At 38.7% G+C, this 22,085-nt stretch overlaps 1 protein-coding gene across 1 annotated transcript in view; it reads right to left on the reverse strand.

The window, feature by feature from the left end:
• Positions 1-22,085, reverse strand: part of specc1 (sperm antigen with calponin homology and coiled-coil domains 1) — a 199,801-nt gene that overhangs the window by 114,426 nt on the left and 63,290 nt on the right. The window contains exon 2 of the mRNA XM_016285908.1: positions 3,644-3,837. Within this exon, the coding sequence (XP_016141394.1) occupies positions 3,644-3,805 (162 nt within the window). The 5' untranslated portion in view covers positions 3,806-3,837. The remainder of the gene's footprint in view (positions 1-3,643; positions 3,838-22,085) is intronic.

A 22,085-nucleotide genomic window follows, 5' to 3' on the forward strand; every position in this document is an offset into this window, starting at 1 on the left:
CCCAAAACTTTAGAAATGGCTTTATAACCTTTTCCAGACTGATAGTTCAATCAATTAAAGAGTGACAAACATGCAAAAAAATAAGAAATCAGGAAGGGGGCCAACACTTTTTCACACCACTGTATACTGTATATGTATGATGGTGTGTCAGCCAGTAAAACACGTCTCATTCAGTCACTCCTGACAGCTGTGTGAAGTTAACAGTGTCTCTAACAAACCGTGGCAGTGTGGGTAATAAAAGCCCTTCAGAAGTGAGAGAATCTTCACTTTAATGGGTTAAACGGATGAAGAACACTCATGGACTCTTGTAAACTCTGTTAATTGTGTTCGTATAGACCCCGAACGTCTGTGGGGCCACCGCGGGCCCCAGAAATCAGACTCTAGAGAGAGACACACAGAGCACTTTTAATCACAGACTCCAGCAGAAAAAACACATCCACAACTCAAATGCACCCAATTATTGAGGCATAAATATAAAGTTTAATTAGCATCAATTGCTTCCATATTGTTGCTATTTCTGTGTCGTTTTCGGTTTTTAGAAACGCCGGCGTTCAAGGATCAGAACATTAGCTTCGTGTTTGTTTAAATTATGATTGAAATGCTTCATTTTATAGTGAAATTGCAGTTTAATTAAGACGGGGGATAAATATTTTCTTTCTTGTTTCCACGTCCACATCTGCTGTTGTTTTTTGAGGAAGCGTGTGTGAGTTTGAGCTCAAATGAAGCGTATCTCTGTGAGATTCTGACGTCACTCAAACATACAGACGGGTTTCTATCAGTCTGAATGCATTTAAAGCTACTGTGCTCAGATGTTTCTCATTGGAGGTTTTTCCAGCTTGCACATGTCACTGATGCCTTGTTCTTTGCGGACAGATGGAGAGAAAGTGGACCCAAATAATTCTACACTTTGGAAACCACTTCATGTGTTTGTCTTTTGCAGCATGTTTTCTGAACAGAAACACATCTGAGATGTGGTCCATGTTCTGTGATCTCTCTCTTTTGATTCTTCATCCATCCGGACACAAATCTTGATTTCTATGACAGTTTGCACACAAAAAAACACTGAGAAAGCCACCTTAGAAACCGCTTAGCAAAGCCCAAAAGCCAATCATGCAAAAGCCAGGATACACTATTAAACATTAACAGAAAAGTTCACCCAATCACAAATGTGCCCATCCAAGATTAGGATGAGTTTGTTTCTTCATCAGATTTGGAGAAATGTAGCACTGCATCAGTGTCTCAGCAGTGGATGCTCTGCAGTGAATGGGTGCCATCAGAATGAGAGTCCAAACAGCTGATAAAAACATCACAATAATCCACAGCACTCCAGTCCATCAGTTAACATCTGGAGAAGACAAAAGCTGAAACAAATCCAGCATTAAGACGACTCTCATTCTGACGGCACCCATTCACTGCAGAGCATCCATTGCTGAGACACTGATGCAGTGCTACATTTCTCCAAATCTGAACTGAGGATGAGCACATTTTCATTCTTTAAAAGAACCATTTTTCCACTGTAAAGAAGCTTTTGTGGACAGGGATGTACTTTTAAGAGTGTATGTAAAAACTGTGGTCAGATGTTGCTCAACCTGTCCCAGAATTCAACACTCTCCCAGACGTTTCACCCTCCTCCTCACCTTTTACTCCTTTAGTTCAACCCCGTCCTTCAGAGATCTCTTCTCCCACACGCTTCAAAAACAAAACTCAGATTTCAGAAAAACAGGCCGCCTGCTTTGCTCTGTCTTGTGGGTTCAGCTTTGTTGTCGTTGCATGCCTTAATTCATGTAAGTCCAATTTATATTCAGCAGTTCCAGAAAGGAAGGTTATAATAATACGCTGTGATTCTTTTCTCAACTTCGAGTGTTTTCTTTGGTCACTGTTGATGTCTCACAGCCATTAAAATGCCAAATATGACTTAATAGTAATTTCCATCCGGAGCAGCGAAACACTCGTCTGATCCGAGGACGCTCTTTCTTTCACAGAAACACTCTCAGAACGGCTACATTTGGTTTCAGGAACACACAAATGACCGTTTCCTTCAAAAAACGAGAGTTTGTACTGCAGTATATGTGTCAAATGTGCAGTGGCACTGCAAAAAGTGTCCGCAGTGTTTCTGTCTTGTTTTCAAGCACAAATATCTAATCAATCTTAAATCAAGATACATTTACTGCAATGCAAAATGTATCAAAAATGATGGTTAAAACAAGAAAAAACATTAGCAAGAATATTTTAATCTGTGAGGTACTGATTTGATGCATCAATTGCATCAATATGAAAGATAGATGAAAATTCAGAGGACTGAAGATTCCAGCTAATACTTTTACGGTTGCATTAAAAAAAAAAAAGGTAAAGAAAAAAAATTCAGCGTTAAAAAAATTTAATCTTAACATAAAAATAATAATATTAACCATTAAACTCATTTATGGATAGAGATTTTGTAATTATAAACTTTTTATCATTTTCTTTCTTTGGATGTGTTGGTGAGAATGCATATATATATATATATAGGAAAGTTTCATTTAAATATTGATGAGGCCCTGTTATGGCTGGCTAAGTTGATGTGAGTTGTCAAATACTCTAGCAGTGGCTGATAAGGATTCTTACTGCCTGCTTCAAACTTTATTTGGCAATTCATAACTATTTTACATTTTGACGAATTTGTGGCTAATTCATGTGAATCTTATTTAAACATTTTTGTATGATCTAATGTCCCACTAAGGGTTATGTGTAGGGATGGAACTTCATCTTTTTTTTCTAAAAATTATACTTTTCCATTCACATTCATATAAAGTTGACAACTCCAAAAGTAGTTACATTTTCTCACAAGTTTGGGCTGACATTTTAAAGTGTAATTTATGTAGTATGTGTAAATGTTTACAGTGTGCGTTTCTTATGATCTCTATTTACTATTTATTTTACTGCTATTAACTATTAAATGTTCAGAAACATCCAAAGCAATACCAACCAAATGAATAAACCTTTTTAAAAATATTATATACTATATAAGTTAATGTCAAATTTAAATGAAGTAAATAAGCATGGTTCAACAGCTATTTTCTTGTGGCATTTGTTTAAATGCAAAATCTCAGTTTCATATGTGTCCAGCTTAGCTTCTTAGGGGCAGCTGATATGCATCATAACTGCACACCAAATAGTCATGGCATTCATTGGTTAGCAGCTATCAGTTACTGAATCGTTCGGGTTTAATAAATGAAAACATGACACATACAGTTAAAGCACACCAGCAAAAAAAATCTAATTTAGACTCTGTTACCTGAGTGCTCATAAACTGTAAGAGACAATATGACAATATCACAACATTAAAATAAAGATGACATGCTGACACCATGCCAAATATTTAGCAAACAGTTCTGATGTTGACATCATCTAGCCTGCATAAGAGTAAATATTTATAAATATGTCAAATATTGACATATTTCACATATGAGGATGATGAGGAATATATTGTAATTTTAACTGGCCCTATGTACAGTACATGTGTACATCTTTTGGCATCACATCTTGCAGTTTATTTATTGTTTTCCACCACTTTTGTTCTGCATTCTGTTGTTTTTTGTCAGTGTCCCATCACTCCCGCCACTCATCCATTCCACTGGTTTATTAGATTAGTGTTACAGCTTACCTTGCTGAGTCGCAGATCAGAGGCAATGGTGCTGGATGATCTAGAGGTCTTCATCCCGATGTTGCTGGAGTATGAGCTTTGGGAGCTGCTGGCAGACAGCTTTGCACGCTCCGGGGCTCCCATCCTGGGCAGTGCCGCCTTGGCGGTTCCCCCTTTCAACATGGTCTTCTCAGTTCACAACTCTCACTATTGTTCTGCAGACAAAGCAACAAGAGGAAGCAGAGGTTCGGAGTTAGATGGTTGAGTTCAGATTATAGCACAGGAAATAGTTTAATCCTAATGGGATTGCTGAATACAAACACTTAAAACAATCTAAATTCATCAGAATCAGAACAACCATTGTTCGCTATAACACACAAATTCGATGTATTATTGCATGTTTGTTTAATAAATAGTTTGGCTTGCCTGGTTATAAAGCAGTCATCTTTTAATAAGAGTGTACCCAACCCAGACCAGACATAAACTGAAAAAAAAAATAAAATAAAATAGTTTTTTGCTTATATCTTAGGGTGTGCATTGATTTGGATTTGTAATTAATGGAAGTTTTTATAAAACTATTCAAATATTTTACTCTAAAATAAAATTATTTTACTGTAAAATTACCATTGTCTGTAAGAATCTGTGCATATGGGACTACTTGCTCATGGAGGAAAAAATAGAGAGTGATTTCAAGTTGGTATTAAAATTTCACAGTACTGGACCAGACCATGGTTTATTTATTTCCAGGATTCAATGTAGTGCTAATTAAATCATTCAGAATTCTGCAAGTTTTCAATCCAGAAAAAGTGAAAAAAGATCAGCAAATAAATCTGCAAGGAATACCCTTACAGGAAGATGCAGGATCGTTCAACAGATATCTTCTTAATGCAAGTGAAAGTGGGGCAATTTAGAAGGAGAGAGATAAGGAAGAGAAAGCGAGAACGTGAAGGAGACACAACCTAAAGATAAATCTGAAGAAGGTTCATGTGACTAAACATGTCCTATTATTAAGTAATCTAGTAATCAAATGCCCCTATCAGAGACCCAACATCCTAAATGCAGAGTGCAGGTCTCACCCTAGAAGATCTCTAAAACTATTATTAATGGACAGAGACTGAGTGACTCAAAGTGAATACAGGAAATATTAGTGAACAAAGCAGAGGTAATGTGAGAGGAGTGGACAGGTGGCCATTGACTGAAAGAGACATGAGTGCTCTTCAAAACAGAGGGTGAGGGAGCTAATGTATTTTGTAGAGAGCTGAGCATTTACCCTTGTGGGTTGCTCTCACTGATTTGAATGATGGTGGGGTGCAAATGTACACAGGCTCAACCATTAACAACGTCCCAAGAGATATGTAATGATAAATATATGAACAGCAGAACCTTACCATTAAGAAAGACTTCAGTTGCTACACCTTTCACTCTCTCTGTTCTTGTCTTCCCATTCACAAACAGCAATAAATAAAAAACTAATATTCAAGTATAACTTGAACTATTCGTCTCACTGTAGGGTGTACTGATGGTTACTATAATGACTAGGGGCGTAACGATTCACTCGTTTTCTTAAAGGAAAATTTAATTAAATTTTTTGGAAAATAAAGGTCATTTAATATTACAATTAAAACATTGAAGAAATATTGTATGATTATTCCATAAAAATAAGGTTTTAATAAGTTTAGTAGTAGTAGTAGCAGCCTGTTACGTACATTCTACTCAACAATAGTAATATATTTCTGCCAATGCCCTCAAGTTAAACCAAACTTTTATTTTGACGGGTTGCCGTGAATACATTTACATTTCTGTGTGTATATGATACGAGGATAGTTTTACTCAGATGAAACGGTCAAATAATCATGAAGTGACTCTCAGAGCAGTTCTGGAGATGTTGTTCATGTATTTATGTCCTCATTTAGTGAGACAGCAGACGTTAAAATCACCGGAAGCGTCACACGCGCTTCAGTACAAGTGGTAAACAAAACCGCATGTCTGCGCCATTCATTAACACAGAGACACGAAGAATTCATATTCAAATAGTCGTTTTGCGGCTTAATATTTACAAATACTAGTGGGAGTGTGCTCACTTGTGTGTATACGCGCGTACGTGTGTGTGTGTGTGTGTGTGTGTGTGTGTGTGTGCGCGTGATACAGAGAGCGCGACCATTACAGAGACCGAAATGACATGCCGTCGTGTAAATAAGATCAATAACATAAGGCTATTTAGTTTGTTTAATAAAAGGTACAAGACCTGTTCTATCGGAAAGGTAACTTTAAATGACTTCTGTTATGATCTGGCACTATAGAGAAAATATAATTAAATAAAATTAACTTGACCTTCAAGGGGAGCCTACAAAAACTACATCAGCAGTTTGCAGCACAGGAAAGGTTAGCACGCTTCGCTCTAATAGCTTTCAAGCAGACCGTGACACTGGCACAGAACATGTACAGTTATCTAAAGATAATCTTCAGTTTGCCTATGAAAAACAGGTCGGTCGCTCATAAAGCTGTCCCATATAAAGTGACCCAAATTGAAATCCATCGTCCCAAAAGCAAGGAGGCAATACCTAAACTTCTAAGAGCAGGCTTTAAAAATGAACCTAGCGGGTATGTCATACATTTAACACCCTTCACCACTATATTATTTTAATCTGTTCAAATAAGGAACAAAGTATACTATTCTGTAGGGATGCACCGAATGTTCGGCAACCGAAACTGAATAAGCGAAAAGACCAAATAAATTGTACCGAACAATGATGTGACGTGATCAAATAGAGGCGCACACTAATGCAGCAAACATGTCTGCAGTGTGAAAGTATTTTAAACTGTCTGAGAAAGATGCAAAAATCATTACAAGCTCGAAGCACCAACAGCGAGAGACTGCTTAGTAGGGCTGTGCGATTTGGGGCAAAATATCAAATTGCAATTTTTTTGACAGATATTGCGATTTGATTTGCGATTTTAAATTTGAAAAGTCAAGCTTCAGCTCAATATTGTCAATAATGTGCAGCACAGTATGGGTATCATTACCCTGCTGAAAAAAACAATAGAAACCATCACAGAAATTCTTATAGTTTCCATTAAACCATTACAAAATTACTTTTTGTTTTGGGCATTATTCCAATAGGAATTACTGTTGTTCTATTGGTTGCCATCTGCCAGATTACATCCCACCAATAGAATCCATCAAATAGACACCATTATAGTTTACATTAAAACCAAACAAATTCCCATTATAACCCTGAAATCCATTAAATTTGTTATTGTGTTTTGGGAGGGGTTCTATTGTTTTTTTCTTCAGCAGGCAAGATTATAATGGTATAACTACTTTTACAGAATTAACTTAATTACTGAATTTCACAGAAAATATTTGTTTATTTTTTATAAATAAAGAACTGTATTTCTTAAGTCAATTATTAAAGTATTACATTGATTTATTCATTTTAAGTATTTGGGATTTTAAGAGCAAGTGGAAAATGTGCTGAATGTTTCATTTCATCCAAGTGAAATTAGCAAGCAGTTAGACTGAATTTACATTCGTTTTAAACGCGGAGCCAGGCGCGAGTCGACACAGGTTGCACGCGTGCGTCAAGCCTCATTCATACTGCCAGATGCGCTTGTGAAGACTTGCGGTGCGGAGCCAGGTGCGAGTATATACGAGTATTACGAGACAGGCTGCGTGAGTGCGGCAAGCATGAACAGCTCGTCCGTGACGCGGGATTCACGCCACGTGGGGCAGAGAGGAGCGAGTATGAGAAACACTCACAGACACAGGCTGTGTGTGCGTTCTTCTGAATTGGGAATAGCCAACATGCATGTTTCAAATTAATCTGTTGGGGAGATAAAATGTGTAAGATAGTGTTCACGTACTAACAAAAACATCTAAGAATGTATCTTTTATTCTCCAGTGCTGAAAACAGAACCGATAAGGGAGTTCTGGATATGCGTTATGGCACAGCTCTTGCAAATTACCTTTTTTGTTCGTTGTCTGTCATTTCGAAGCTTAAGTTGCATACGGTTTTCTTTAGTTTTAATTTGCCTAACTATCGATCTGACCCAGTAGACGCCATAATCCCACTCTGTCTCTCTCCCGTCCCGCGTTCCGTTTTTTTTTTTTAATGGTGGGTGTTTACGCAGTTGGCTAGAGCAGTGCTGATTGGGGAGAACGGAGGTGCGCTCACTCTTGCCCAGGGCTAGTAAGATTGCTACTCAAGGCTTAAATCATGCATATGCTCTGGAACAGAGTAATATCGCGTCCACATCACAACGTCTCAAATCTTTTCGATTCGATTTCGATTAATCGCACAGCCCTACTGCTTAGTGCTGCATCTCATGTCTCCAATGAGAAGAGGTGGTTGATGTTGGTTACTGTGATGTGATTAGTAAATAAACTGCAGGATGTTGTTTTCAAATACACTGACAAATTGCATGTATTCAAACAGCGCTGCAAGAGCTCACGGCACCAGGGTTCAAAGTCCAAAGCACAAGGAAAATCTGCGCTGAAACACTGTTACTCGTCATTTGCTCAGTAACATTTTTATTAGTTTTTTTAAAGGCATGTGACAATGTGATACGTGTGACAAACATCTTCCCAAATTCGTAAGAATCAGTTTGTCAACCAAAAGAAGCACTCAGATGCTGGTGGTTAGGCTACTGTATGATGATTGAAATCACCTCAAACGATTAGTAAATAAACTGCAGAATGTTATATTTTCTAATGCACGCACGAATTGCATGTATTCTGACAGCGCTGCACGAGCTGGCGGCGCCAAGGTTCAAAGTCGAAAGCTCGAGGAAAATCTGTGCTGAAACACTGTTACTCGTCAGTTGCTCAGTAACATTTTTGTTAATTTTTTTAAAGGCATGTGACAATGTGATACGTGTGACAAACATCTTCCCAAATTCGTAAGAATCAGTTATAAATCTGCTGTTGTCAACAAAAGAAGCACTGAGATCTTCCTGCGTTTTTCTCCCAAAATAAAAGCTCTATCAACATTCATAAATGTTAGTATTGTAATTTTACTGTTGTTCTGTAAATTTTTAATATACATTTTTAAAATACCGCAATGCCGGTATATGTCGCTTAAACAACGTTCGGGACGCGACACTGTTTGAAAGGGGTCCCTTTTCACTGTTGCACCGTGGTGAGGGAACGTCTCGGTTACTTATGTAACCCTCGTTCCCTGAAGGTCGTGACTGATGAATTGGGATCTCGCCCGAGAGCCCAATCACCTTCGAGTGTTAACTAAACAAGCCAATGACAGTTGGCGTGCGTGTTTCGCCACGCGCACCCCGCCCCGCAGCGTGGGTATAAAAGGAGAGCGCGTGCAAATGCAGAATTACACATATGGACTGGTCCAGGGCAGTGCTACATATGGAAGTCCCTGCGGTAGACTCAACCCCCCTGGGGTGAGATGACTACGCAGCAGAGATGGCAGTGAACGACTGCCAGGGAAAGACACGGGCTTACCGTGAGGGGAGCCGTACCGTGGAAGAATACACCTGTGGGATCACCCGAAGGGGGAATCACTACACACGGGCACCTAGCCCAGCACAAGGGCTGACCTTGGGCATGCACACGAGTGCTGAACCTGGCGTCTGGCACCCCGCCACGCCTGACTGCCGAGGGTGCGGGAGGAACTCGCCATGGGGAACTGAACTGAGAAGTGGCGCTACCAGGAGAACCTGCTCCTCGTCCTCCCTGACCTTGCACAGTGTCTGTGCGAGAAGGCTCACTGGGGGAAACACATATTTGCGTAGGCCCCGAGGCCAGCTGCACGTCCATGCCGAGGGTCCCCTTGGCCAGGAAGTAAAACAACTGGCAATGGGACGTGTCTGGGGAGGCAAACCTCGTCAATAAATGAGTACAAAACAGTGTTTCCTAGCACCTGTCGCTAACTGATCGTTTGAAATTATAAATATGAGCGTAGTTCATCTGTTAATATCACATGCACTTTTTTTTTACTTTTTTTTTTTAGTTTGTTACTCAGAACCGTGTGCAGTGTGAACGCTTTAATCCGTTAACATGAGCGCGGAAAAAATACGCACCACGTATGTTCTGCAAACAGAGTAATGTGTATCTGGCGTTATGTGTGTGCGCTGCGAGTGTGCATGAGCGTACGGTCTCCAGGAGAGCGCGCGAGTGCTGAATGGTTAAACACTGGCAAGAATTAAAATTAAATTGTATTTATAAACTTTAGTGACGATGACCTCGACTGTGCAAGTGACAATTCCTGTGTAAACTGTGCAGCGTGCAGCTCGCTTATAGACAGACGCGATGTGTGGTGATTTGAAACCATTTGCGTATTTTAAGAGAGAAAGAGAAAGAGCGCATACGCGTTGATTCACTCACGGTGTTTGTGAAATTACTTCTCACACAAGGTTTTCAAATTACTTTATAAGTTATTTAATGAAGAAATATGAAGGTGAGTACCTCACCTTCAGCATTATAATTATTTTACCCGCGGCGGACAGAGACTGAGACGGTGCCGCTGCATGTCATGCCAAACATCTCGCAGCAGAGTCATCAGCTTAAGATCGTTTTTTGAGATCGGCCTTTTTAGAGACTGCCGATCAAACATCCCAACGTGATTATTGGCCGATAGTGATCGGTAGCCGGTCAATCAGAGCACCCCTACCCATGATTCTTTGCACAGAATCTTTGCATGATGAAGGCACCTCCGTGTAGGCACGGGATGATGACGCAGAAGGGCACTTCAAGAAACAGTTGTCTGGTCCCCTACTCCCTTCAACCCTCTGAAGCTCTCACTCTTTGAAGGGATTAGGGCAGGGATCCTCAAATCTGGCCACGAGATCCACTTTCCTGCAGAGATTAGCTCTAACCCTAATCAAACACACCTGAGCATACTAATCAGTAGTGCTGGGCGGTATGACCAAAAATTTATATCATGGTATTTTTCAAAATTCTACCAGTTTCACGGTACATGATGGTATTTTTTTTTCATGCATGATCGGGTGTTAACCATATTTTCTACTGATTGAGAGAGGAAATACTGCAGTTTATTGACTTAGAATGCCCTATTTTACTGTCATGATGAGTGAATATTGTCAAAAAATACCACACTAAATAGTGACTAAACACGACCCCTTTTAATACATGTTAACCAGGAGTCACTCTCATTTATAATCGCGGCATCGTCTGATAAAATCAACATGTATCTACACTAAAGAGCAGTTATGCGGTTATTTTGGTTATATTACTTTTTTGTCTCATGCAGCGTACTGCCTGCGTCTGAGTAACAAACTAAAAAAAACAACAAACAAAAAAGTGCATTGGATATTAACAGACGAACTACGTTCATATTTATAATTCCAAACAATCAGTAAGCGACAGGTGCTAGGAAACGCTGTTTTGTACTCATTTATTGACGAGTCAGCCCCGATGCACGCACACACACACAAGTGAGCCCACTCCCACTAGTATTTGTAAATATAAAGCCGCAAAACAATTCATATTTAAATATGAATTCTGCGTGTCTCTGTGTTAATGAATGGCGCAGACGCGCGGTTTTGTGTAGTACACTTACTGAAACGCTCGTGCCGCTTCCAGTGATATTAAGTCTGCCATCTCACTAATGAGGACATAAATACATGAACAACATCTCCAGAACTGCTCTGAGATTCACTTCTTTAGCATTTAACTGTTTCATCTGAGTAAAACTATCATCATGTCATACACACACAGAAATGTAAAGTTATTCACGGCAACCCGTCAAAATAAACGTTCGGTTTAACTTGAGGGCATTGGCAGAAATATATTACTATCGTTCAGTAGAATGTCCGTAACAGGCTGCAACTACTACTACTAAAATTATTAAAACCTTATTTTTAAGGAATAAGCATTCAATATTTCTTCAATGTTTTAATTGTAATATTAAATTACCTTTATTTTCCAAAAAATAAAATTTGTTTAATTTTCATTACTTAAAAGATAGATTAAATGAATGTTTTATGCCTTAAAAAATGTAAATACACAACACAGAATTTCTGAGCAAAATATCATAAGGCTATTGTAAGAATAAATGAAACTTGTTTATGCTTTCAAATAATTAGACATGCTAAAACAGAATTTGGATACAATAAAACATAAGGTTGGAAAAATAAAACATTTCATAGGGCCCTAAACATTTTATATTTGTTAAACTTTTAATAAATTGATGTTAAATTGTTTAAGTTTCATGATTTTAATTAATTCGACATTCTTTTTGATTAATAAATCTAGGGGAAACACTGATCTGTAAGTCTCTTCTGCTCAGCAAGGCTGCATTTATTTGTACAGTAAAAAATACATGCCTGATTCAAGAAGGGGGTCTCAAAAATGGCCAAAAAAATATTATTTTACTAACTTATTAATTTTAAGTTAAATTGTGCTTTGTTGGTATAATGTCTGATAGAATTTTTAAAAATGTTCAGTGTTAAGTAAAGATTTTTAAATTGTTGTTTTGTAATTTTTTTTTTTTTTTTTTGAAAAGCAGGACAAAACAGTAAAAAGCACATTTTGGCTATTTAATTTATGCAATGGTGAAAAAATGGCAAAATAGGCCTGCATGGGGGAAAAAAATGCGAAAAAACGTTTTCGGTATTCGGCCTTCGGCCCAGTGTTTCATTTTGTTCGGCTTCGGCCAAGAATTTTCATTTCCGTGCATCCCTACTATTATACAGATGATTTAACATGAAAATTGAATGTCCTTTCCATATATTGGACATTCAAAAATATGTGTTTGGTAATCAACATGAATGAATTGAAATGTAATCGAATCACTTCATGAAATCTGTGTCAATATCCAGACCTATTGGGCAATATTACAAAAGAAAAAAAAGAAAACTGTAGCCTGTATGATTTGCAGCACAGCTATAATGGGATATGGGATATCGGTCAGCAAGGCATCCTAGTCTAGAAAACCATTCTGGGAATTTTCTAAACTAATGGCCTAAAACATGAGCATTTTACCACACTCTAAAGCCTGATCTTTCTTAGAGAAAGACATCCGAAAATACCAACACTTTTCTCATAATCTGTGCCTAATGTAGACACACAATCCTCTACGGACACCTTGGCAATTGAATCACCATTGGCTAGAAAAGTTTTTAGTTTACTCGCCAGACTGATATACTGTATATGTACTGTATGTGTTGGTATATATATATATATATACAGTATGCCATTTTACAAACACAGTGTTTGTAAAATGGCACAGCTTTTTAAATATCAGAAAGTACACTCTTAACATCAGTCAGTCAAGCATTATAATATGATAATCAAGTAGGCCTATTATTTAATGACAGAACTTTAGTAATTAGAATTCAAACTTAGTAACCATGTATGAATGCACATTAGTCAATTTAACTGAACTTAGGACTGGTGGTGGTGCTATTTTGGTCATTCAGAGTTTCTGACAAAAAAAAAGGGAAATAACTAACCATAGTACTGATAGATAATAATAATACTACGAATTCTACTAAGAACAATATAAAATGCATTAAAGGAATAACGAGCTGCTGGATTCATGAATATTAATCAGGTTGTGTGCATTCGCTTGAACTGATTTGCTGAAATCAAAACAGGGATGATAATAGGTGAGTGCCAGCAAATGAGAATGTCATATGCGCATTAGTTTCACCCACCGGAGAAAGCGGCAGTTCTTAAAAGCTGAAGAATTCCAAAGGAACGCTGTTATTTTGACAGGAAAATGCAACAAAGAATATTGTTTACATGTAGAGCGCCAATTCTGCATGTTATGTAAGACTCTCGCTCTGTCTCGCTCTCTCTCTCTCTGCATGTGTGAGACAAAGCGACGACGAGTCATACACCTTTACACTAGAGTTTACGGTATGTCAAATACAGGTGCGCTGAGCATCCACTGAGATGAAATGAAAAATAGCACAGATCGCTTGACAGAGAATGAAACTCTGAAGCGCTCAGTCAGTGTGTTCTGTGAGTGAAAATATATCTGTGCTAAACTTATACTCAGCCTCCAACTCACACATTGGCGAGTAAAATCTGAGAATTTATTAGCCAGTGGCTAATATTAGACATCATTTAGTCGCCCAGAGTGAAGATTTAGTCGCATATGCAAGTGATTTACTCGCAATGTAGAGGGTTGACAGACAAATGCCTTGGCTTTCCATTTAATACCTGCTTTCGTCTAAAAGACAAACTATTCTTCTAACCAAGACAGATGAAAACTCTGAATGACTAAGCACTAAAACTGCAAGCACTGAAACTGACTATAGCAATTCTCAAGTCACAAGAATACAGATCATCAGGTGACCTTGCGAGACATCTCTTCTCTATTTATGGCCATCATCAATGAAATGTCACCTTGCTATGGATAAAATGATCAGGCTAAAAAAACGGTTCTTTTAATGACATAACATTGTTAGCTCCTGCTGATATAATATTTAAATATTTTCTAGGATTTTGGCAATAACAATAATTAGTCAATATTTTGCTGAGTGTGTTGCCAATTTGGCTGGTTTAGGCCTGTCGTGAACAGCTGACTCCTGAAGATTTTCATATTCTTCTTACTCTGTGTAGCGGTTAGTTCACAGTGGTTAGTGACAGAGATGAACGGTTCCATTAAGGGGTGATATTTGCCCCCTTTGCATCAAAAGTGCCATTTAGGTGCACTGTATTTATCCAGACTGTTTAAGGCAGCTCAGAGGTAAATGCATTTACATTGCAATTACAAACGCATAAATAATGCTATTATGTTTTAAAACTAAAATATGAAACTAAAACAAAGAACATCTTAATGAACGAGTCATTGAGTCATTCACTTTACAATTTATTCAAAAACTCAGATTCATCTAGAAACAAAATATCTTGGTGTTTGTTAGAGACGTACAACAGTTCTGTGGCTTTGTTTAGAACTTGATGAAACAGAATAAAAGCATATTGTGTCTAAAATGTAACTCAATATTAATTACTTGTTTTATAAAATGAATAGTAAATTTGCAATTATGCTGATATTTAGAAAAAAACAGCCCTCTTTGCTCCTGTGATATTTCTAAACTATATCATGATACAAATAAATGACAACTCATTCTAACTTTATTCTAATAGGCTATATCATGCACTGAAAGCATGGACTCTCAAGGTGTGTTTTCGTTTGGTTTTTGCAAAGCCAGTGACATACTCAATGTCAGTTTTCACTAGGGCTGGGTTTTGACTCAAATTTCATGATTCGATTCGATTCTCATTCACAAGCTTGCGATTCGATTCGATTCAATATAGATTATTTTGGATATATACTGTATATCAGGTTAGTACATGCCAAATTTTCTTTTAATTTACCTTCGGATGTTTAGTCATGTTTATTTTGTGCTGAAACTGGTATTAACGTGGAGGAGATGATCAGTTCATGTCTGTTGAACTGAGGCGCTACAGCGATCTGTCACTTCACATTAAACAGCGCCAAAATAGCATTTATTGTAATACTGCAATACATTGGACAGAATTTGAAATCTGAGACTTTGTTTCATATTAAAAGTACCAAAAGCACAATGCTTATTGCGATATATTGGATGAGAAAGGCCTTTCAATGTTCCATTCATTAACTGAAAGCAGGCTAGACTAATAGATTCTTGGGATTTAAGAATCGATATCAGTCTGTAAAAATGAGAATCGATTATTATCGAGATATCAATATTTTTTACCCAGCCCTAGTTTTCACATTTCAATATTATTGTAGATAAAACCCCTGACAGGCATTCAAAAGAAGTTGTGTACTTTCAGCTGAGCATTTAACACTGCGATGAATGGAAATGCTAATGGATTGTAGTCTCTTGAAAAATCAGAGAGAAGTCACATTTAAGAAAAAAATTCTTCCCCAACCTATATCAGCATGCTAAATGCTAAATTTAGGGTGAGTTACACAATGGTTTTAATCTCACAGATGAATTCCTCCTACTTGCAATGTGAGGATGATGATGCAGTATAACAAACTTCCTGTTAGTGAGCTACTGAGGAAGAGAGAGAGGAAGCAAATAATGACTCAAGAGTTCTCATTTCAGCTGTTAATGACGCATGGACTCAAGCCACAATACAAAAGAACTAACAATTTTGTTCTGGCCACTGCTAATTTCAGAAAGATCTACATGGTCCTTCCTTTTTGACAAAAAATAACATGCTATTTTTTTGCAAAAAGAAAAAATGGACAAGAAAAAAATCTTTAGCATAAACATTTTTTTTTCCAGATGAGGGTGAGGCAGACCCAAATACTTCTGGTTTCAGTAGTGTGTGCTGCATTGTTTTCGCTGTGAAAAACCAGTCATCTTTAGGCAGAATCGGTTCGAGAGGATGTAGAAACTAAATATCAGGCAGCTTCATCACATCCTCTCAACATTTTTCTGGCCTCAGCTAGTCTTAAAATAAATCAACAGCATTTCAACAAAAGAGGACATGAAAAGCTAGCACGACAGTCCAGATTAGTTCCTTAAATGCAACATGTGAAGACATGAAATCAAGAACAGAGAACTTGAGGTATCCCAACTTAAAATGAAAACTGTTTGTGCAAGTAATTGGCCTCTGCTCTCACAAACATAACCGCATACACACACCCACCCACAAATATGTAAGTGCTCCCATTATAGCTCCAGTACCAGTAGCTACAGTACTTCTACTATGTTGTCAGCAAAACACAGACATTCACAGGGAGAAGGTGAATGAGAGGGGGGAAATAGAGAAGAGGAAGAGATTTAAGAGATGTCAAGAAGATTAAAGATACTAGAAAAAGACATAAATCTCCCTGCAGCCATTAAAGGGGTCATATGATGTGATTTAAATTTTTCCTTTCTCTTTGGAGTGTTACAAGCTCTTGGTGCATAAAGATCTGTAAAGCTGCAAAGACTAAAGTCTCAAATCCAAAGAGATATTCTTTATAAAAGTTAAGAGTCAGCCACACCTACCTAAAACGGCTCGTTCTAACACGCCCCCACATGTCTACATCACTATGTGGGAAGATTTGCATAATGCCTCCCAAACGTTCACGCAAAGAAAGAAGGTGTAACTTTTATACTATCGCTGTAGTATTGCCGCCGCCGCCGCCATGTCGTGAAGGCGCTGTGTGCTTTGTTGTGAAAGCGAAACTACTTTGTTTGGCCTTCCAAAAGAGGACGATATCACTTCGTCATGCCTGGAGCTGATCCGTGCTGGTCGCTGAGGAAATACTTAAACTTTGCACTGTCGATCGCCGGATCGGCTTTCACCGTGGACGAAGCGGAGTCCAGCCCGGGGTTGTCACATGTGGTTGCCGCAGGCATCACAATATGGTAAGGGACGTAACATTTCCGTCACACACTTGAGGAATTCGGCCAATCACAATGCACTGGATAGCTGGCCAATCAGAGCACACCTCGCTTTTTCAGACCGATGAGCTTTGTAAAAATCGACGTGTTTCAGAAAGGCGGGGCATAGAGGAGAAACAATAATGTACAGTATGTGGAAAATGATGTGTTTTTTGAACCTTAAACCACATAAACACATTTCATCATACCAAATACTCAAAATAATGTTATTTTTAGCAGCATCATATGACGCCTTTAACAGTGTTTTTTAAACAGCCACAGTACAGCATAAGCCCCACTGGTACAGCATTTACTTACAGACTGAAGTGTGATCACAAGGGTATCAAACCATTCCCAAAGTCCCAGCTAAATCACAATAAGCAGCTTTCAGCATCTATGACGCTATTGTTGTTCCCCATGTGTAAGTGACTACTGTCTGTATCCACAATCACTATGTTGTGTTGTAACCTGCTGAAAAAAAGCCCCTTTACAGGAGTGGAAAAATCGATTATGTTAAATGGCCACTGGACAAATTCTTTTTTAACTACAGTATGTGATCTGTTGTTAGACAATAAAATCCGACTGCTAGAAACTAATACGAGGCAAAAATGTTGAGCACAGGCAACATACGCCAAGAAAGACCTCATATGTGGCCGCTCTCAAGTATAAATGGCTTTCCTTGTCATTAATGCTTGGATAACCCCTTATTTACACTGCACACATCTGTGGTGCATTACGGCTCCGACACGGCCACTGTAGTCAATGCTTGTGTTTATACCAGCTGTGCCGCAACACGTTTCAGAAGTGTCTCTCTGCGCTGCTTCACTAAAGATACACGCATATGTCTCCTTCGATTAAAAATGAATGGCTAGTGTGGTGGCTGCTATGTACGTAACAACAATTCAAACAACATCCGGAAAAAATTGTTCTAGTCGCATAACATTGGTTTAATAGAAACACCGTCATTTCGCAATAGTTTTTTTAATCAACATTTAATAAAATATCACAAACGTTTGCACAAATCTGTAATGGAAATGCACCTATTGGCTCAACCAACTTTACCTGTTTTATCAATACAAGATAAGGCCGTTAGACAATTAAAGAAGCATACAATCATTATTTACAGTCCATGATAATCTTTGGTGCTGTTAGTGGTACAGAACCCTGTTGAAAAAAAACAGCATATGCTGGTTAGGTATGTTTTGAAACATGGTAGCTGATTTGAGCTGGTTTAAGCTGGTCATGTACTGGTCCTAAGTAGGAATGCAACCAGGGCTCCAGACTGTGACCAAAGGACAACATTTTGTGTGCGGTCGCACTGGCGCGACCACCGTGTTGTTGAACTCATGAGCGCTGCCATTTCTGTTGCATATGTGAAACATCAAACGGCAAATGAAGCTGAAAGCATAACGAAACTACGCTACTCGCTTGAACTTGCGCAATGCTTGTGTGTAGAGCCTGGTTTATACTCGCCTCGTCAGCAGGAGCGCGAAGGTGCGCGCAGCAAAAATTACGCGAATATTGAGGAAACGACGGATGGTTTTCATGCTAAAGTAAAGTAAAAGACCGCTTCTTAAACCAGAGAATGTGAACATGTTGGTATTCTTGTGGGGAAAAAAACATGCAAGCACTGTCATCGACAGCAAGTTTAGTTTTACTTTCCTTTTTGTTTTCATTTTGAAAAGCTTGTTATCTTTGCTGTTTACCTTACGTTATGCTATGGATGCTCTCTTTTAAAAAATGTTATTTGATTCCTCAGTGTTTGCTAAACGTTCTGTAATTTATTAGTATATAAACCTTGTCAGAGCCGTAATGCGGCACAGAAGTGTGCAGTGTGTGTGTGCTTGCCGCGTGTCTACATTTGAAACAACGAACTTGAGCGCGCAAAAGATGCGATGTGAACGGCTATTTTTCCTTCCGTTTTTATGATAAGAGGAGAGAAAAGCACTCCAGGTAAATTTTGAAATGTACCAAATTTATATATATATATATATAAATAAAGTGATTCCTTTACTTAACATGTTAAATTTGATTTACAGAACTTTTTGTGCCATTTTCTAACCGTTTGGACTTAAAGTCCCCCTGTGGTCAAAATCAAGTTATTTATGTTGTTTATAATATGCTTTTAGACAAACCATGTGTCAATCCATTTATGTGAAGTGACGAAGTGAAGTGAAGTGACGTGACATGTTTAGTGTTCTATTTAACCAATCCAAGTGTACACACACCCAGAGCAGTTGGCAGCCATTATGCTGCAGCGCCCGGGGAGCAGTTGGGGGTGCGGTGCCTTGCTCAAGGGCACCTCAGTCCTGGTATTGAAGGTGGGAGAGAGCACTGTACATTCACCCCCCCACCTACAATCCCTGCCGGTGCGAGACTCGAACCCGCAACCTTTGGGTTACGAGTCCGACTCTCTAACCATTAGGAAACCCCATTGCTAACCATTATCAACACCATTGCTGAGTATTTTCTCCTTAAAACTGTAGTTTCCCAAAGGCAGTCACAGAAACGTGGTTTGAAACCGTCTTTGTTTTGCTGCGTCACAAAACTCAATAACCAATCACGTCAAGGGATCCTATCCTTAGCATAACATTAACTGTGCTGCAAAGGGTCTAGTGAGAAGGCAGCCAGGTTAATCCGTTAACAGTTATATTTTTTTTCTGTAGATGTTTCGCCAACTGTTAATATTTCCCCCTATTTTCACGATGTCATGTGCTGTTAGCGCTTATTTATTTGTATTTAGAACCGCTAACGTCAATAATAACCCGCAGCAGCAGTGTAAAAGTAGCCCAGAGTCAGACGCACCTCTCCCGCATTGACATCCGCACGTCACACGCGTATGATCGCGGGCACGATTTGGAATCACAAACTTGGCTGCATTTGAGTCTTCAAGGCATTTTGAGGACACAACATCGTCAAGTAAGTAAATTTAACGAATGTTACAGTATCCACTGTAGTTGTCCGCTAGTAAAAACAGTTTTATCAGTCATTATCTATTTACGAACCAGCGCAAACAGATAATGTTACCTCACGAAGTTAGCCATCAGTCTCCTTGCTTATGTTGAGCATACCAGCTTATTTCTGGTTCAAACACATATGGCTTAATTAAACCAATATTTCCACTTGCCATTGCCATTGTATCGCGTTTACTACAGTTCAGGAGGTGCTGGCTCATGGCTGGCTGCTGTGTGACTGAGTGGAGGCGGGGCTAATTTGCGTATTTATAGATCCGCGTATAGTAAATGAGGCAAGGGTGTAGAGTTGCATTCAAGCTATTTTAAGGCATGAGAAAATTATTTTCACAAGAAAAAAATTTTGCATATGTCATTTTTATGATCAAAGATGAGTTTTAAAGGATAACATTTTTGACTAGAGGGGGACTTTAAATAAAGAAAGAAAACTTGCACTTAACCTTTTCACAGGCATTTTGTTTTCATAGTTAGATATCGTGAATGATGTATCATTATAGGATTGTCGAGCAATATATTGATTATCGCAATAATCGCTGTATCATGATATTATTGTATCATGAGCCATGCATCGTGATTCGTATCTTATCGTGAGGTACCCTGCGATTCCCTCCCCTAGCTTATACTGGATTTTGCAGCACTGCAAATAAAGTTCTTACATGCTTTATGTTGCGAGATCTTCAGCATGACTAAGAGTGGAAGAACTAAAATGTGAGCACAGTTGTTTCGGGAATATCCTGGCCTAAAGTTTGGACAACCTGACAGAGCTCTTCTGTGTGAGTGTTCGGAATCTGTGAGTGTCGGCAGAAGACTGCCGTGACAAGGCTTTCCAAACCTTGCTTCATTTATACACATTTTGCTTTTTTTTGTGGTTGGCCACTCATAAGCCATGACTGATGCCAAGAATATAGAGCAAAAGGGCAGAGACAACAATAAGAGTGGAAGAAAAGAAAGAGAAGTAGGGACTTTCAAACTGCATTAAAGGCTGTCTTTGTGTCCTTGTTTTAGTTTCAAAGTAAAAAGGCAGCAGTTTGCGGTCATCAGTAAAATTGAAGAGCATGAGTGGCCACATCTTCTGAGACTTTGCTAATGAGCAAGACATTTAAAGAGAGCTTTATGAGCCGCCAAATCCTGTTTACACCCAAGAAAGAGATTTCAAACATGATTTAAGGATCACACAAGGAAAATAACCCGGCTTTTAAATGGTGTCAGACAGGCCACAGCATGATATAGTGGCAATGTCTACTAAACAGCCTCCATAAGGTGGACAGAAAGTAAAATAAGGAGAGTAGGGCTGTCGCGATTCGTTGATTTTATTAGACTATTCGATTTCTAATAAAAGAAAGAAATTTCTTTAAAAATCCTCGACTTCATTTTGCTCGCGTCGACTAACTGGCAAAATACCGGAAGTGGCGCATTTCACAGACGAGGATGTATAAAAACACATTATTAGTCTGTTTTCCAAGGCTGCATGATGTATTAAACCCATTTAAAAATATACATCATTAAGCATAATTGTGAATTCACAAACGCTACGATTTAATTTAATAATTATATGCGATGCCGTTCTAATTAGTGCTGTGTTCAAAATATCGATACGACGATGTATCGTCACAGAGATTTGACGATACGAGTATCGATACAGCTGGCCCCTGTATTCCATTGCAGTTTAGCGATCTCCACTTCAATATTCTATTCTCAGAAAAGTGTAATTCATCAACTGTTCATTTACGACACACAGAGAGAGAGAGAGCTGAGAGAGAGAGAGAGACAGAGTGTATGTATGAATTACCACCGTTTGCCGCGTTTCTCTATTAACAGTGAAGTGGCTTTAATTCCTTTAGAAACAACGATGTTACCAGCTCCTTGTTGAAAAAGATAATGTACCTCTTGAGTGATTAAGCTATTTAGTTGATAAAACTGCGGGGCAGCGCTAAAAAGTTTGTTCCTGAATGTCTGAGTGCGGTCGCAACGTGATCTGTGAGTGTGACTACACCAAACTGCTTCTGTTTCACACAAATGCCGGCAAAGACGTGCATGTTCGGCTAGAGTCGCTTTGAACTCGTGCATCTTTGGAAGCGGAGCTGCGCGGAAAGTTACAAAAAATGTTGTGCACACCGCCACGCAAAACGACGTCGCGCGCACTCAAAGCGAACTTGCGGACGCGTCGAGTATAAATCAGCCTTGAGCGT

Source organism: Sinocyclocheilus grahami, unplaced genomic scaffold (genome assembly GCF_001515645.1).
Source record: "Sinocyclocheilus grahami isolate Dianchi unplaced genomic scaffold, SAMN03320097.WGS_v1.1 scaffold203.1, whole genome shotgun sequence".
Lineage (NCBI taxonomy): Eukaryota > Metazoa > Chordata > Actinopteri > Cypriniformes > Cyprinidae > Sinocyclocheilus > Sinocyclocheilus grahami.